The sequence below is a fragment of the Chanos chanos genome, chromosome 15 (assembly GCF_902362185.1).
Source record: "Chanos chanos chromosome 15, fChaCha1.1, whole genome shotgun sequence".
In the NCBI taxonomy this organism is placed as follows: domain Eukaryota; kingdom Metazoa; phylum Chordata; class Actinopteri; order Gonorynchiformes; family Chanidae; genus Chanos; species Chanos chanos.
The window spans coordinates 8,942,946-8,962,415 of NC_044509.1; the positions used below are offsets into that span (position 1 = coordinate 8,942,946).

The 19,470-nt window shown below is 42.8% G+C and overlaps 1 protein-coding gene and 1 pseudogene across 1 annotated transcript; both read right to left on the reverse strand.

Moving 5' to 3' along the window:
* Positions 1-6,599: 6,599 nt before the first annotated feature.
* On the reverse strand, positions 6,600-8,403 carry LOC115828673 (trace amine-associated receptor 8a-like; annotated as a pseudogene).
* Positions 8,404-11,745: 3,342 nt separating this feature from the next.
* LOC115828237 (trace amine-associated receptor 13c-like) lies at positions 11,746-12,753 on the reverse strand. The gene has a single exon (XM_030792190.1). The coding sequence runs from the start codon at positions 12,751-12,753 to the stop codon at positions 11,746-11,748; it is 1,008 nt and encodes a 335-aa protein (XP_030648050.1).
* Between the last annotated feature and the right edge of the window lie 6,717 nt (positions 12,754-19,470).

Here is a 19,470-nt window from a genome sequence, read left to right on the forward strand (position 1 = left end):
TCACACCTGTGCACCAATTGTAAGTCGCTTTGGTAAAAAGCGTCTGCCAAATAACTAAATTGTAAATTGTACCTAATAGTCTTCTTATGGGGCGGCGGGATGTTTCCCTGCCGCAGGTGGTATATTAGGACTCTGAGCTGTTGAGTCGGAAGAGATGGAGGCACAGTCAGCTCCTGGCCGATCATCTCTGGAGGCACTTTATCAGGTACTACTTATTTAGCCTCCAGGCCCATCAGAAATGGTGGACCGAGACAGAGGGCATGAAAGTTGGAGAGACCGTCATGATTGTTGACCCTCAGTTACCAGATTCTCTTTGGCCTGTTGGAAGGGTCATCAAAGTTTTTCCTGGTGCAGACAACCAGATAAGGTCAGCAGAGATTCAAGTGAAGAAGAAAACCTATATAAGGCCAGTGACCCGACTTATCAGCCTTCCCGCACTACCGGATGAAGATTGATCAACTTTTTCAAGCCCTTTTTATAGATGTTCAAATTTAAATTGTGAATATGGGGGCGGCTGTTAAAATGGGCCATTTGTGACTTTACCTTTTCCCTGTAGTGGCCTCTTTACATTTAGCCTGCCCACTCATTTGCCCTCCTTAAACCTTTAAACCAATTGGTACAAAACGAGGTGCAGGCTGTGACAGGTACCTTTTAGTTGGGGAGGAAGAGAATGGTCACAGAAGAATGACTAGGACCGCACTCCTTTTGCATGTTTCATCTTCACAATGTTTTTCAAGGGTCATCTGGGTCCCTGCAACACTTTTTGACTTTCGTTTGTCAGAAAACATGTTAGGTCATATAATCTACTCATTACATCAATTAGATCTTTGACAAAGTTGGTCAAACTGCTATAGTCAGACGTTCAAAGGGCATCAAGAAGAACTGAATCATTAGTCTCCCTCTCCTTGCTCAGACAATAGCAAGGGTGCCTCTTCTAGCGCTACTCCTCAGCTACCAGTGACTGAACGTTATGTTTATATTGTTAGAGAGAGGAACTATTGAAGGATTTATGGTTAATGTTTTCTATTTGAAGGTGCAGCACCTGTTGAGAATCAGGTGGAAGCAGTACCTAGACCCCCAGTTGTGTGTCTGCAGACTGGAGGAATAGGCTGTTTTTGTGTGACTTCCTTGATTGGGAAACTAAATGTGAGGTCAGGTGTTACCTTGTAGCTGAAAGAAATGAACCAGAAAAGATCTTTTCAGTTATACTTGGCATTTATGGGTCCTCTCATTGATTTGCAAAAGCAGTTCTTCCAATACCAGCAAAATGAGGGGGAATCACTTTTTAAGTATTCATGAGCCCTGCCATACAACATCTGCAAGTAGCCATTGATAACAAGGGGAGTCAGTCAGCTTTTTTTATTATTATTATTGAAAAGCTTGTGGACAGAATTTGAGTTGAGCTGTAAAAGGGACACTTTCAGACTTTATTTCAGTATCTAGTGAATCACCCTCACCCTCAAGTTTAACTCTGCACGTGTTTTGTTTTTTGTGTCTGTTGTTGTTTGCTTGTTTGTTTGTTTGTCTTTGTTTGTTTATGTGCATGTAAGTTATTTGCTTTTGTCCACTACTGTAATGATCATTTCTATCTGTGAGGTGAAAAATTTATTTTAAGAACCTAATGAGGGTTGGTGGTAATAATGATCCCATACTACAATGTTATGTGATGTCCAAAAGGTTTAAGAGACCCGAGTTTTTGCTGACATTAAAGAATTGTATAGTTCATGTGTTAGTAGTTTTTCTTCATTGGAAACTCCCATACAGTGAAGAGATGTTAAGTTCTAATGACTATTCTGATTTGTTTACTTTCTGTCTTTAATTATTTACACTGCGTGAAAAGAGGTGTATCCGGACTGGAATACTCCTGTATATTCCCGGATACTCCACATTATCGGCTGTATCCGGCAGTTTGCAGCTCTGTTACGCGGCATGGAATACTCCTGAATATGTACCGTGTTTTGGGGTCTGCCTAGAGCCCTTAGTTGCCATGGTGAATAATCCCTTGGGGGTGCTTGGAAGGGAACATTTGCACTTCACACCTTGGGCCACCAGGTATCCTGCAATTGGTCAAAAGTCTTTCTTTGGATTGGTGGAGCAATGTCTTGCCCCTCCTCTAAAACCCTTCCCCATTGGTCCATTGTGGGTCCCCAGACATGAATTCATATGGTTTATATAATAATAATAATAATAATAATTATTATTATTATTATTATTATTATTATTATAATTATTGGTGGTGGTGTTGTTTTATGTTCATAGGTAGATTGTATAGATAGTCTGGCAAACAAAAATGAATTACACAAATTTTATTATAAATAAAGCAAATACAGTATAATATAAGGCATATAAATTGACAATTATATATATATATATATCTCAATGTACAATTTATAACAGAATAGAATACATTAGAACAGAATATACTGTAATATCATAGTATATAATACAAATGCTTTTGGGAGCATAAATGAAACTCTAAATGTTGAGCATTCCCAAGAACAACCCAGCTTCCGTGGTCTCTATTCTGTAGCACCCCACACAGTGCAAACACCTCTGTGCTAGGCGGGAGGACCCACGCTGGCCTTCCATCCAAGCTGGCGGCGTCCTCTTCAGAAATTACATCTACTGATGCGGTCCTCCATATGGCAGCCTCTTCCTCAGTTTAAAGAACACTAGCTCTGGCCTTGTGCAGATGGAAAACAGAGTGAAAACAGAAATTACATCACTGAAAATAGCAAATGGAGAAAAAGTCTAAGAACTACTAGGGAAATGATGTTTTGACTTACTCTTCTCCTCCTTTGCCTCGTTCGAGTGGCGATCCTGCCCCCCTCTTTGTTCTCTGGATTCACCCGGTAACTCTTTCGAATAGTCTCAATCGGTCTTTCAGGATGCTAGAGAGAAAAAAAAGCGGAGAAGAAAGGAAGATTGATTAAAAGTTTGTTTAGAATTCCAGGCACTGCTATGAAACAATCGCGACGATATAGTCTACCAACAAAACACGCTGTCCTACCTTGTCCGTGGATCATATCTGTGCATGTTGTTTTCAGCATTATGCATTCTCCGCACAGCTCCCTGTAGAAGCAAAATTAATACAAGAGTTAATACAAATGTTCAACCACATTAAGGGATAAAGCAAATAGAGAAATGTGAACGTATCAGAATGCGCGGCAGTCAAAGACGAAAGCCAGAAGGCTACAGAAATAAACTTACCGAAACAGAGTTATTCCCCGCTCGTCTTCTTTTCTCGGGCAGACTCCTCTTGTCCTCTTTGATGGGACTCCATCCTGTCCAACCGCCGAATAACATTCTCCATGAGCGTTTACTGCTGTTCAGACATCTTCTTAAAAATGCATTTAACGGGGACACCAGTTGTTTGTTTTCGTTTGGACTTGGCGTTGGAAAAATTGGATATTCCCGGCGCACGAGTAGCCTCTCCACTCCGCTGTCCGTTCGAAAACTTAAGTGTTCTTTTGCAAGCCATCTTCAAAATGCACACTATCGACAGAATAGGGAGTACAACTTCTGTAATCCTTCAGTGACTCGCTTCTCCTTACCTCACTACAGATATCCCCTACCCCAAAGCAAATTTCGCGCTGCAGTTGCACACAATGCTATTGGTTACTGTCACCCTACGCCATGCACGCACAGAAAACTGATTGGACAGGACTCAACCTCAGATTCTAAGTGGGTGGTTTGAAAATGGGGCGCGTCCTCGTACTGAGGACAAACATTCCGAACAAACAATCGAGGAACAACAACAAAAACTCCTATGCCCTGTAAACTTTTTTTTTTTTTTTAAAGTCCTGTATCCTTTGTCCCGCATCCCTCATACTGAAATAATGTCCCGCATTTTCGCTGGTCGTTTGGTTTTTAACTGTCAGAAATAAAAAATATATGGATCCATTATTTTACCCGCCCGCGCATGAGCATAGTTTCTAATCTATTTAATAGCGCTATGTCAAAAGCAGTAAAAATGCAACATAGGCGAGTTTTTTTTAAAGCCTTGCTTTCACCAAATGGCTGAGAGGAGAGCATTGAGGGCGGTCATCAAGAGTCTGTGGCGGCCGTCAATCAAACTGTGCAGCTGGGGCCGACGAATTTCTTTGCTACGTCACAAAAACCTAGTAAAACTTTACAGATATGAAGATAAACGCTGTCAGCCGACGTCATGGTCAAAAAGAAAGGAAAAAGTTCTTTTATCCCTTCTGACCATGCTACTCATCCAATAGAGATTTTGGCTTGATATAAAGATTTGCATTGAAATTGTTTTATTTTATGTAATATTTCATTTTGAGCCTTATTTATTCTTATAGTTGGATTTGGTCAGGGCTTTAACTTGAAAGACTTGAGCTGTATGATGCCTGCTGCTTTGCTTAAGTACAGTTGCCTTTCATGGGCCTGTAATGGCCAATGCATGGTGGATGTCTATCAATACAAGTGTATACAAGTGTTTCTTATTCAGTTAGACTGACATTATATCTAAGTTTTACATTATCTCTCAGCATTAGTAACATGTCCCATATTGTCCCACACAAACTTACTACTTGTTCCCCATTTGGTCTGTTTGCATCTGGTCACCCTGTACCTTTGACCCCAAGTAAAGGACAGTTGCATAACTATCAAATATGTGATTAATGAACCTCTCATTTAGACTTTTTTTAAATTATGTTTTCAGTGTGTTTTTGTATGCTCCATTTGAAGTGTCCATTGTAATTTAGCTGCACGACAGAGCAATGACATTAAAGGCTACATGGGCCTACCACTGCTATATTATACACCATGCAACACCTAAGAAGTTTGTGTGGTTATCAAAATATCGGCTACATATTACATATAGGCTAACTGATAGAAAGTTACAGTGAGGAAGGGGGGCAGGCTTCTATACCCAGTCCCACCTAGACCACTGACTGTTATTAGCATTTGAAAGGCCAAGCCATCAGCTAACGACTGTGGTCACGCGGATGCCCGAAAACTGCCGTCTAACAGCTGTATTTGGACATTTGCGGGAGTTTTCAGGTCCGCATGACAAAGTTCTGCAGGCATCCGAATACCTCCGGAAAACAGCATGTTTAGCGGAAGTTTACTTTGTCCGGATATTTCCGAATACACCACTTTTCACGCAGTGTTACATGTGAATAAACCAGTCTATTTGTTGTTACAAAAAGATAAGTCTGAACACTGGTCCTTGAGGGGGCGTCTCATCTTTGTAATTGGAACCTGTTGAGGTGGGATAACAATTTTAAAAAACTATAGTTTCACCCACCTAGAACCTTGGAGTTGTCAAAGTGTCTTGTCCATATACCTGGGGCTTAGCACTCACCAGTTTAGCCATCCACACCTTAGTTTAGGAAGAGAGATGAACTGAGTTGGAGAAAGATCCCCTATGATCCTCCTTTGCGGCTGTGACCTTTCAAGGCTACAGAGTGCTATACTGAACCCCTATCAAGGTATGCTTGCTTTTTACCCATTTGTAACTGATTTACATGATGCAGCTGGTGTACCTGTCTGTAACTGCAGATTACATCAACAGATCTATTTATAAACTTGGTAAACTGAATCCCAGTGTCTTACTACTTTGCTTCAGTTATGGCTTAAGAAAGGACATGTCTGCCCACTTTATGTGGTGGTGTTCACAACTAGTGTAAAGAATGTGCTCAATGATGACCAAATTTCTGAAATTTTGTAATAACAAACAATATTTGTTTTTAATCCTCCAAATTGCACACAGCTGGAAAATCTATTAGCAAAGTTAACCATACAATGTACTTATATTTAGCCATATTATGGATTTACATTTATTTTCTGAGCTGCCTGGATATTCCTAATTTTGTACCTTTAAATACTCAGTCTTCTTACTCAGCAGTTCATGCGATGAAATGAACGTGTCATTATCTAGTCATTGACGCTCGTCCATACGTGTGAAGAAATGCTGAGGTTCTTATCAGTATTGAGCTGTCCTAAATAAATTGCCACTGAAGTAAATATCCTCACCATAACACACACACACACAGTCACCCTGTGTCACAGCCTGCACCTCATCTTTTGGACTCTTGTTTTGTTCTGTCTTTGTGCTCTTGTTCTGTCTGTCTCCGCCCCTCACCTGTCCCTGTTTGTCTCATTATTAACCTCGTTAATTTGTACCAATCCTGTTTTGCCCTGTTTAGTTCTCCCTCTGTATTTAAGCCCTTGTGTTTGCCTTGTCCTTTGTCTATCGTTGTTTGTGTTTCGAGCACTCTGTTATGCTGTACCTTTTTGTTATCGGTTTTGTTCCAGTCTGCACTTGTATTTTGATCTTCCGTTTGTTAGTAAAGTCCTCCGTTTTGTCACCTCCATCTTCGTGTCTTGCACTTGGGTCCTGCACCACTCCACCAGCGTGACACCCTGATAATGCTGTACTTTGGCATTCTAATACTATTGCACTCAAACCAAAATCTCTTTATAACCTGTTTTTGCAGGTTAAGCAAATAAAAAGCAGAAAATTATGGAACTTGTGGGTTAAATCATAGTGTAGGTTACATTTCATCTGTAAATAAATTTAAGTATGATGATGACTTCTCAAATATTTTAAGATTTAAAATGAGTTTGGCTGATATTTTAAACTATGGATAATTCAGAGCATAAATAATTGGATTCATACATGAATTCAGGTACATAAACCAACGAAGAAAAGTCTCCAGAAGAGATAAAGATGTGATCTTTTCCAGTGAAAGAGTCAAAATGTAATACAGTATCCAACAAGGAGGATAAATGACAACAGTAATACCTAAGGTTTTTGCTGCTTTCCTTTCAGACTTTTTAAGAGTGTGACCATTACCTCCAAGTTTGGTGCTAACTGTTACAGAGTTAATCACCTTGACCTGATACTTTGCTACACAGTAAATTCTCAAGTATAATACTATAACAATGAGACAAGGGGCAAGCAATGAAACAAAGACGTCAATGACCACCCAAATGAAACTGATGACAAGACGACACTCGCCATGGCATGTGCTTCTTGTCTCTGCATAAAATATATGATTGTGTAGCATACACACAGAATAAATGGAAGAGCATAACCAGGTAATAGAGATACAAAATGTAGCCTTATGAAGAGTCACTTTAAAGGTGTAATGCAAATGATTACTGTTACGTGCGGCGCATTTGTGTGTGTGTGTTTGCGTCTTGTTGCATCCTGTGTCTTGTTTTTTCTCTCTCTCCTCTCCCCGTCACCTGACGCAGGGATCCAGTGGTGGCGCGAAACAGCTGCCACTCCCCACCTGGCCTGGTGTTGCGTCCCACCTCCGTGTTCCCAGCCAGCCAACCAAAGATGGAGTGCCCCTTGTCTGATGGCCAACCGGAGATGGGGCGCGGAAATTTAAAGATGCCGGTTTTAACTGTTGGTAGATTTTCGGTCTCGTTGCGTTCGCTCTTGTGCTCTCTTGTGTTGTAACTACTCACTGTGTATCATGTTTGACTTTTGTTATTGTTTGACTACGGTTTTGGATTACGGATTGGCTTTGGTTGTTTTCGACTGGCGTGGGGAGAGGAACAGGTAAGAGGGGGATCCCCGCGTTAGGAGTTAACTGTGTATAGGGGTTAGGTTAGAGGTGGGTGCCACTATTGTATGTGTTGTTTTGGTAGTCAGTGAGTGTAGTTAGGTTCATTTTGGCTCTGCCACCTTTTTGTTTTCGTAGTTAAGTGTGTGTTTCCGGTAGGCATTTAGGCTGGTTTTTGTTCTATTTCGTTCATTCCTTTGGCACCGTCTATCGTTCTCTCCCCTCTCCGTGTTCGTTTGTAAATATTCCTGTGTATATATATATATATATATATATATATATATATATATATATATATATTCTTGTAAATATCCCTTTGTTCACTTTGTAAATATCTTTAATACGTTGCACTTTTTTTGTTGTACATTGCTCCCGTGTCCGTGTGTTTTTTCCTCCTCGCACCGTCCCAACCCGACACCGGTGGTGGGTTTCTTTATGCTACGTCCCTGCATCATACCCCTAGACCCAACTCACTATCTGGGACGTAACAATCACTCACTGCAATATATCGGTCAACAGATATAAAGACTATATTACCAAGAGAAGCAGAAACAACCACAAACAGAACGACTGGAAATAATACACAAAACACATCTCCAAAATACCAGCATGTTTCAATTAATCGAATGCCCTCCAATGGCATAACAAACAATCCAACAATCATATCTGCCACAGCCGTAGAAAGGATGAGCAAGTTGGTTGGAGTATGCAGCTGTTTGAAGTGGCTGGTTTTCATTTCATCACCAACAGGTTCAGAATCACAGTGCAAACTGACACTGATAAAAAGAAGAGGTACATAATAATATATTCAAACTTAGGTTGCAAATTTATTGCATGATGAGTTGTCCAGTGGATAACAGTATTGCATATCCATGACGTTCAAGTTTATCAAAATATCTTATGTCTTCAGAAGCCTATCTGAGTGTGAGAGTCATTACGAGCTTTCAGTATATTTTTAGTTTTCTTGTCCTTAACACTATGCATGTGGATACTGCAAAAACTCCATCAAATCAGTTTTTATATGTTTGAGGGGAACTTACTCCTCCCTTATTATGACGTGATAAAATTAGCCATTGAAAATACCTCCCCATATTCTTCTGGCAAGCTCCCAGCTGACAGTAACGCTAAAAAATCTATAAAATAATAATATATGCCATAAAGGGTTTAAAAATAATCAATAAAGTGATTTGGCTATATGCATGAATGTAGATTATGGAAACCTGCATAACCAATTGTTTTAATATCTTTGAGGTTTAATGCATTATTACTGACTTGTGGCTGAGGTTCATGACCAGACTCAGACATCTTCAGGTGAATGCTATCTAGTCATATACCTGTCCCAAAACTATTTTGCAGATGTGGTGAGGAATGCTGTCATAACCTCACATGTAAAAGAAGTGTACTGCATATTTATCTCTTGGTTTGGTTAATGGCAGTAGATCCATGAAAGGGATATGTTCTATCTGGTAATGCTGCCTGGAAGAACAAAGCTGCAGCAAGCCCCCCTGGCAGTTCTACAAGAAGAGGACCTTCCTGGCCTCCATTACAACCTTGGCTCACAAGGCACAGACAGGACCACAAATTTGATATTTCAAAGGTGCTATTGGCCCAATATGTGTTGTTACATTGACCAGTGGTGCAGAAAATGGGAGTAGTGTTTGGTGACCAAGGTAGTCAGACCCTCAGGTCTGGACTTTTCAGAGCCAGTTTCTTGCCTCCAAGCCTTTAGAAATGTTGTCTATTGACTTCATCATTCTAAACTGAGTACATAATGGCTGCAAGAATTTGTTAGTAGTCACTGATGTGTTCTCCAAGTTCACACAGTCCCACCTCAGTGCTGACCAAAAGGCCAGCACAGTTGCCTATGTCCTTACAGAATGCTGGCCATACATACAGCATAGCAAAGCAAATGCATTTGGACCAGGGCTGCAGTTTTGAGGGTGAACTGTATGGAGTGGACAAAAGCACCATGATCCTGTGCATCCCAGAGGGCAATGGACAGTATGAGTGGTTTAACTGGAGCCTCCATGACTTGCTCCATACCTTTCCCCAAAATAAGAGGAGAGTCTGGCCCAAACCACTCCCACGGGTGTTATCTGCTTACAATACAACAGTGTATCAGGTTACTCACCATACAAGCTTATGTTCAGCCTAAAACCAAGGCTCCCTGTGGGCTCCCAGATGTGGAGGGAAAGAGTTGGTTGGGGAGACAGCTAAGGACTGGGTCTCCATGAATCAAGGCCATCTGGCAAAAAACATAGGCCATTGTACATCCAAAAAAATAAATAAATAAATAAATATATATATATATATATATATATATATATGCATGCATGATGTCTTGTGCAGTGGGTAACAGTAGGCTCGATGTTTCACTAACACAATTCGATGTGTAGATGCATCTATAAAGGGTGATTATGAATATAAGCACAATGATACTCTACAGCCAGTCAAAGTGTATCAATAATATAATAACTAAAGGGCACTTACCTCACTCTGTTTGACCATTTTTCCACTTAAGTTTGAAAATTCACTTAATCTTGGTATTTTAGTGAGATTCGGTGCACTTATTATGAGGATTCAGACTGGAGCCTTGTTCAGTCAAGGTTGAAATGAGTTGAAGTAAAAGAACTGGGGACGTTTATTCATCATATGTGTTTGGAACACAGCACTAAAAATAAAAGCATGTCATGTTTAATTGAACATTGTTGAATGGAATTGTCCAAGCCAAGATTCAAACAGCTTCTCATGATAAATACTGTAAGATTATAGTGACATCTGAACAGACATGGTTCATGATAGGAGAACTGTTTAACCTGATGGTCTTATTACCATAGATACAAAGAAAGCTTCACACCTTTTGCGCCGCGTTACTGCTGGAGCCAAGAGCAATTGATTAAAGCAAAATACAACCGGTAATGAGCGAATGGCAGCCATCACAGACAAAAGGGGAATTTAGCAATAACAGCTAGATTCTGATTTGCATCAAGCAACGTTGTACACCTATTGTCTGTTTGCTTCATGGTATAAAAGGCCGATCGCGGTAACAGTTCGCTGAGTTAAGCTTCGACGCAGGCAGACTTGCTACCGGGTTCCACCACCAAATAAAGCTTTTCTCCAAGCGCACTTTCGCTCCGGTTCGTTTACTTGTAAAATCACAAGAAAATCCAACAATACTATCCAGTCACAAGCGCTTTTCCTGAAAGTGCTATTATGCAGGCATCATAGTGAAGGGGGGCAGTCACTAATTTTAATATGAAGGGAATTTGACGTGTTTATTAGGCCCTGCTTTATGTCATGGCAGTTTTATGAAGGTTACTAGTATGCTATATAGAGGCATATGAAAATGGACCGGAGAAAAAGAATATTAAATAAGAGTTGTGAAGATCAGTGGATATTCAATCTGACCTCATCATGCAAACTCCATGCAGTAAGGACCTGTACTAGGACTTCAACCAAGAACCTTTTTCTTTCAACTAATGTGTGCTCATCGCTCATGCGCCATGTTTCCTAGATGTGCAATCATAGCATAATTTTAACGTAGCTGTAATCTGAGTTGTGCAAAAGCAGGTAAAGATGAAAATAAATAAATATCAAGTGTAATTACCAATAAATAAGAAGAGTGAAGTAATTAGCTGGCTATTTTCTCCTGCCAGGACCTTTGGATGTGGTATGTAAGCACATTATTGGTAGAAGTGCTGCTGTCCCACTCAACTGTTTAGTGTGGTTCTGAAGTAGCATAAGATGTGGCTGGCTCACAAAGTCTCTTTATATATGTGCTAATGGCAAACTTTTACTACTATTAAAAGGTAATAAACCTGCTGCAGTGAGGAGAAAATCAGATGGATAAAATTTACGAGCTTACTTCATATGTTTCAGGAAACAGTTTGTTGTTCCTCTAAAATGAAATGTGGAATTAAGGACAGTTTTCTGATTGGTACTTGAAATGAGTCATGCAGTGTAATACTTCACAGCAATTGTTTTACATGGTTATTTTTAGAGGTTTATTTGTTTATTTGAATTACTATTGTTTTCTCATATTCTCAGCACAAAAAAACCCTCTGAAACAGGATGCACATTATTATTTTACAACGGATATGTTTATGAAAAAATGATGAAAATCCCTCTGTTCTCACACATATTTCAGATCAATTGAAAATATTGTTTGGTCAAAAGAATATAAACATCTTTTATTGTTATTTGAAATATCCTAGTGTAGCAAAGATATATATGAAGATGATGGCTCAAATATTTTGAGTGTTAAAGTGTGTTTCACTGATACCCTGAACCAAGGATAAAACAATGCATATATTATTGGGTTCATGCATGAGTTCATGTTCATAACCCAGGAGAAAAAACTGCTGTAAAATGATGCAGAACTAATGCTACCCTCAGCCAGAATGGAAATGTAATATGGTACCCAACAAAGCATATAAATTGCAACAACTATTCCTAGAGTTTTTGCTGCTTTCCTCTCAGACTTAGAAGCCACGACCTCACCCTCAGATTTTAAATTTACTTTAACAGACTTAATCACATTAGCCTGACGTCTTGCAATGCAAAATATCCTCATATACAGGGAGCACACAACAGAACATGGTGCAATTAAGGAAACAAAAAGGTCAATGACAACCCAAGTGAAGCTGATGATGAGCACACACTCTCCGTAGCATGTGCCGTGTGTCTCTGGATAAAATAAATGATTAAACAATATGCTTACAGAATAAAAAAGAGAACAAGACCAGCAAATGAATATACAAATCAAAGTTTTACCATTGGTTACAAAAGACGTATAGTGTAATGGATTACTCACAGCAATATAGCGGTCAATAGATATAAAAACAAGGTTGCCAAGAGATGCTGAAACAACAACATACAGAATTAATGGATAAATGGAGCAAAACACATCCCCAAAGTACCAGCAATTTTCAATTAGTCGTATGCTCTCCAAGGGCATGACAAAAAATCCAACAATCAGATCTGACACAGCCAGCGAGAGAATGAGCAAGTTGGTTGGAGTGTGGAGCTGCTTAAAGTGGGAAATAGAGATTATCACTAGTAGGTTCAAGAACACTGTTAACACTGACACAGAAGCAAAAAATATGTACATCATGATGTTTTCTCCATTAGTCCACACTGCCCTCAAACAAGAAAAGTTGTAAAATGGAAAGCAATACTGAGTTTCATAGTTTTCGTTCACTGCAAGGGTGTTATCCATCCTGTTCAAGTAACAGATTAGTATCAGAGGATGAGTTCTCGTGCTGTAGCCAGAGAACCTTCAAGATGTGTCGGTTCTGCATTTCAGCATCCTACTGATTTCCAAATTCACACTTTGTTTTATTCATTTTTATAATACTCTCCTCCCACTTATTATGATGAGTTCATTGGTCATTTTTAAGACCTCCCATTCAGACAGATTCTTACCTAGTAAAGGGGCTCCCACTTGGACAGATTCGTACCTAGAAAGGCCATATATCTCACATGTGCCAGCTCGTACATATGCAGATGTAACAAAACCAAACCTTGTTGATCACAGATGTAATTTATTAAAGTATATGTTGTGCTTTTTTCACTCCCCGAATGCAGGGAGGCAAGCCCCATCACTACGTAGGCTCCTTGTGACAGAGGGCTCTGTCTCAGGCCGCGAGCGGCATCCTTTCTCCCACCTTACCCCATAGTTCCACAGAATTCATTCATTCATTCATCCATTCATCCATTTATTCATTTGTGTTTGTGTCCCATTGCCTGTACGTGTTTACATACATATCACTAATGCACATTTCACTAAAATATCGCGCTAGCCTCGAGGGTGCACACTCGAAGCAAGCAGCAGATTACCCGGTTTCATACACACAAACGTTTCCAATTCACGTTCACAATCGTACGGTTTAAAATACACTACAAACACACTCAACTACACCTAAATGTTAGTTATCATCTCGACTGTCGTTGTCTTTACAGTTACCGTCTTTATCATGTTACACACACACACACAATTACACATTTAAATGTTTGTAGTATGGGAAGGTACCACAAAACCAGCGAAGGAGTTGGATGTGAAAATGTGACGATCTATTGAAATTATGGGGATAGGTGAAATTGGGATTGTATAAATATGTGTATAAAAGCAGTGGTGATTTTGTCTGTACAATGAAATGATTATGATGGGCAATATTATTTTTAAATTAACAGAACGAATGTGGTATGTTCTGGGGGAGGGGCTTATGAGCGAAAAGAGGGTTTCAATCATTGTATGTTGAGAGAGTCAGGAGAACAGAAAGTAGCTGTGTGGTGTGCTGAATTGAATTTGAGAAACTGAGAGTAGCGATTTGTTCATTTATTTGTTAATCTATCTATATATTTTTTGTTCTTTGTTTTGTTTTTCATATATATATATATATATATATTTTTTTTTTTCTCTTTTTCCTCCCCACTGTACATATTTGCCATTTTGGACATTTTTTTTTTCACTTTTCTTCACTTTGGTTGGGACTTTTTTTTGTTTTCTTTTCTTTTTGTGCACTGTAAATAAAACATCTTGCACTTACATGCTATTTGCGGCGGAGCCATTTTGTGTTTGTTTGTTTGTTTTTGGTGTGTTTTGAGTAACCCAAACCCCTGTTCGGCTTTACCCTGCCACACTCCGCCTCCAGCTCCTGGTCCTGGCACCATTGGCTCGGAGGATCTTGGTCCTGGCCCCGTCTCCTTGGAGGCTCCTCCTCCAGCTCTGGTCACCGTCACTGCCCTGGCTCCTGTTCCTGGACCTGACCGTCCAAAGCCTCTGGACCCTCTGCTGCCATCACCTGCTCTGCCTCTGGACCGCCTAGTCCCGTCTTCTGGCTTGCCTCCAGACCGCCCAGTCCCATCTCCCAGAGCCACCAGACCTTCAAGCCTCGTTGCCTATTCCACCTCTGGACCACCCAGCCCTGCCTCCTGCCCAGCCATCAGGAAATTACTGTCACACCCTGGTTCTCTTTCCCCCCCTTCTGGTCATTGTAAGATTTACATATGCACTTCCTGATCCCTTAGTTAACCATGGTAACTGAATCATCAGTTGCACCTGTTTTTGGTTAGTCTCATCCTGTTCTGTTGTGCATAAATACTCCAAGTCTTACCTTGTTTTGAGTGTGGAATTGTGTTGTCAATGTGTTGTGTGAACAAGAAGTTTGAATCCTTTAAGTTCCCAGAAGTCTTTTGTTTCGTAATGTTTATTTCTAATAAAACAGAAATCTTAACATGCATCCAGAATCGCCTTTAGTCTGTGACACACACCACTTTAACAGGGCTGCTTTTCAATACCCAGGAGGTCAAGGCTTTACTCTTAAATAATACTTTAAACTTGATGTACTATGGTAAAAACAAAATTCAGACTCAGTTCAGGCCCATTTTCTACAAACTCCATGATGTTACTAGATATTGCAGAGAGTTCTATGCCATGAAGAAGCTTCTGAAGCCCAAAATTAAGGCATCTTAGTCAGAGATTTTCAGTCAATGACATGTTTGTATGTAATGCATTTGCAACGTGATACTATACAACTTATTATGTGACGTATATCCAGGAGAAGAGTGTACTCATTTTCTGTGGTCCACTTCAATGGATTTCAGAGGTTAGTAAATACAAGCTAAAGCATACCATTCCATCATAGCCATAATTTAGTAGCACAGTGCTATTTATTCTATACCAGCTCTGTAGTAACCTAGGGGGTACTAAAAAATGCTGATGTTCCACTGTGAATGTGACTTGTTTTGTTCAAAAGATCCAGGTGCTGCAATAATATGTTATCTTCTTTTATTATTATAACTATATTTTATAAAAGGACTGCTACTGACTGCTTTATTGTTTTTGTTTTGGAATTGTACACACATAGTTCAATCATTTATTGCCAAACACAACTCATGCCATTTTTTGCACGAGTAGGTCATGGCTAGCTACTTTTATTTTATTTTATTAAAGAAGGAAAGCAGAAGCACTTTAAGTCAAAAGGAAAAAACAAATTTTATACAAATATAAAATGTTGATTTATTATTGTAACGAGATCACCAGGTAGCCGGACGCAAGTGCAGAGTTGGATGAAATTTTAATCAAAAAACAAGCGAGTACACGAATCTCAAACAAGACAGAAGACGAACGGGTTACAACACAGAATAATACTGATGGTATCAAAAACAGATTCTAGATGCTCAGAGTACACATATGGTGCGTGTAGACTTCGCAAAGAAAGAGTGAAACAGGGAGCTTAATAAAGAGGGGGAAATCAGGGAAAACAAAAGTGAAAACAGGTGTAGGTGATGAAGGGACAAGCCGATGATTAGTAAACCGGCGACGCCGATCGCTGAATGGCTGGAGTCGGTGCGGGAGGAGACGAGGTCGTTACAGTACCCCCCCCTTGAGGCACGGCTCCAGCCGTGTGACGTCGCCGGACAGGGGGACGTCCCCGAGGGCGAGGGGCTGGGCGATCAGGGTGGTTGCGATGAAAATCAGTGATGAGATTGGGATCCAGGATGTCAGAAACGGGGACCCAGCATCGCTCCTCGGGACCGTACCCCTCCCAGTCCACCAAATACTGCATGCGGCCCTGACGACGTCTGGAGTCCAGGAGAGCGCGCACCGAGTAAGCTGGTGAGCCGTCTATCTCCAATGTGGGAGGTGGAGCATCCCGCGGGGCCGCATCAGCCAGTGGACCGGGAATCATCGGCCTGAGGAGAGAGACATGGAAGGTGGGTGAGATTTTATAATTTGAGGGTAATTGTAATGTATAGCTAACTGGGTTGACCCTCCGGAGGACTTTAAACGGCCCCACAAACCGCGGGCTGAGTTTACGGCAAGGCAGGCGGAGCTTGATGTCGCGGGTAGAGAGCCAGACTCTGTCACCAGGATGGAAAACTGGGGGGTCCCTGCGGTGGCGATCTGCTTGCAACTTTTGTCGGCGGACGGCTCTCTGGAGATGTACATGGGCCATTTGCCAAACTCTTTCCGCCCGCCGAAACCAGTCATCCACCGCAGGAGCCTCAGTCTGGCTCGGATTCCAGGGACACAAGGGAGGTTGATATCCTAGCACGCACTGAAAGGGAGTTAAACCAGTAGAAGAATGACGTAGAGAATTCTGAGCGTATTCCGCCCAGGGTAGGAACTGAGACCAGTCGTGCTGACGACTGTAGCAGTAGCTACGGAGGAACCTCCCCAGGTCCTGGATGGTCCGCTCTGCCTGGCCATTAGACTCCGGGTGGTAGCCCGATGTGAGGTTAACCGTGACTCCCAGTCTCTCCATGAAAGCCTTCCACACCCGAGAGGTAAACTGGGGGCCACGGTCGGAGAGAATTTCCTCCGGAAGGCCAAAACAACGGAAGATGTGGTGGAACATGGCATCCGCAACCTGGAGAGCAGAGGGGAGAGAAGCAAAGGGAATTAGGCGGCAAGCTTTGGAAAATCGATCTACCACTACCAAGACCGTGGTGTTTCCGTTGGATTGAGGTAGATCTGTAATGAAATCTATTGAAATGTGAGACCACGGTCTCTGTGGAATCGGCAGTGGGAGGAGTTTTCCGGCTGGGACTTCTCGTGGGGTCTTGGTAATGGCGCAAACAGAACATGATCTTACATACCGCCTCACGTCAGAGGCCAAGGTGGGCCACCAAAACTTGTTAGAAATGAGCTGGGTGGTTCGAGTTATTCCAGGGTGACCGGAAGACAGAGAGGTGTGGGCCCAGATGATGATCCTCTTGCGGAGCGTCGTGGGGACAAAGGTTTTATCCACGGGTCGGTTGGGAGGCGCAGGTTCCCTCTCAAGACCCCTTCGGATGTCCTCTTCTATATTCCACAGTATGGGTGCGACAATCAGCGAGGGGGCCAAGATGGTCTTGTCCTCCGAGGAGACTGTGTTCGACCCGTGGAGACGCGAGAGGGCGTCTGCTTTGCGATTCTTTGTCCCTGGGCGAAAGGTGATAGTAAAATTGAACCGGGAGAAAAAAAGGGCCCACCTGGCTTGACGTGGATTGAGCCGCTTTGCTCCTCTAATGTACTCCAGGTTGCGGTGATCGGTTAGCACGAGGAATGGTTCCTGAGACCCCTCTAGCCAATGTCTCCACTCCTCTAGTGCCAACTTCACCGCCAACAGCTCACGGTTGCCCACGTCATAGTTCCTCTCGGCTGGGGATAACTTTCTGGAAAAGAATGCACACGGAAACAGTTTAGCTGGCTCACCATGGCGTTGCGAGAGCACCGCCCCCACACCGGTGTCAGAGGCATCCACTTCCACGACGAACTGCCTCTGGGGGTCTGGCATTTTCAGGATGGGTGCTGTAGTGAACCGCTTCTTTAACTGACAGAAAGCCGAACTGGCAGAATCCGTCCAACGGAGACGATTAGGATGTCCTTGCAGAAGAGCCGAGAGGGGGGCAGCCACTGAGCTGAAGTTTCGAATGAAGCGGCGGTAGAAGTTGGCAAAGCCCAGAAAACGCTGGAGCTCCTTCACCGTAGTGGGTTCTGGCCAGGATGTCACCGCACTGATCTTATCCTTCTCCATTCTCACCCCCTCTGGACTGATCACGTATCCCAAGAAGGAGACGGTGGTTTGGTGGAACCTGCACTTCTCTGCCTTTACATAGAGGTGATGTTGGAGGAGGCGGGACAGCACTCGACGGACGTGTGAAACGTGTTCGGAGAGAGTGGCAGAATGGATCAGAATGTCGTCAATGTAAGCTATGACGAATCTCCCCAACATGTCCCGCAGCACGTCGTTAATCATGGCCTGAAAGACAGAGGGTGCATTAACCAAACCAAAAGGCATCACCATATATTCATAATGGCCAGAGGTTGTACTGAATGCGGTTTTCCACTCATCTCCTTCTCGGATGCGGATGAGGTTGTAAGCGCTTCGGAGATCCAATTTAGTGAAAAACTGGGACCCCCGAAGCTGTTCGATGGCTGACGGCACCAGAGGGAGCGGATACCGGTACTTCACCGTGACGGAATTTAGACTCCTGTAGTCGATGCAGGGACGGAGACCTCCATCCTTCTTCTCAACAAAGAAGAAGCCTGCAGAGGCTGGTGAGGTTGAAGGACGGATAAATCCCTGCTGTAAGGCCTCCTCGATGTACTCCTCCATAGCTTGGGTTTCTTTCATGGAGAGAGGATACACACGACCACGGGGCGGTGAAGTACCGGCTAGGAGGTCGATGGCACAATCCCACGAGCGATGAGGAGGGAGACAGGTGGCTTTGGTTTTACTGAATACTTCCCTCAGGTCTTGGTATTGGTGAGGGATCTCAGGAGGTGTGGTTATTGGGGGACTCTCCACTGAGGTGGCGGCACAGATGAGCGGAAGACACCGATGTCGGCACACGGGAGACCAGGCGATGATTTCTTTCTCGGACCAGGAAATGTGGGGGTTGTGCTTTTGTAGCCAGGGGAGTCCGAGGATGAGTGGATGGGTAGATGACTGGAGCACCAAAAGAGCGATGTCCTCCTGGTGGAGAGCCCCCACGGTGAGGGTGATCAGGTCGGTGGCGTGGGTAACCGTCCCGCTGCCCAGAGGACGGCCATCCAAGGAATGCACTGGAATCGGGTCAGGAAGAAGACGGAGGGGAAGATGAAGAGCCCGGGCCATGGAGTGACTAATGAAATTCCCCGCCGCCCCGGAGTCTAGCAGGGCTGTAAGTGGAGAGACCAAGGAATCACCGCAGCGCACTGTTACAGGAATTAAGAAGGGTCTGGCAGATAAAGTGAAACAGGAGGCGCTTACCTTGTGCGGGGGGGTCATTTCCCGAGTGAGCGCCTCTCTCCTAGCTCCTCGAGAGCGAGCAGGGCGGACAGGACAGCTCGACAACAGGTGACCCCCCGCTCCACAGTACAGACACAGCCCCTGCTCGATGCGGCGACGGCGTTCGCAGGCGGACAGATGTGCGGCTCCAATCTCCATGGGCTCGGGCTCGGGGT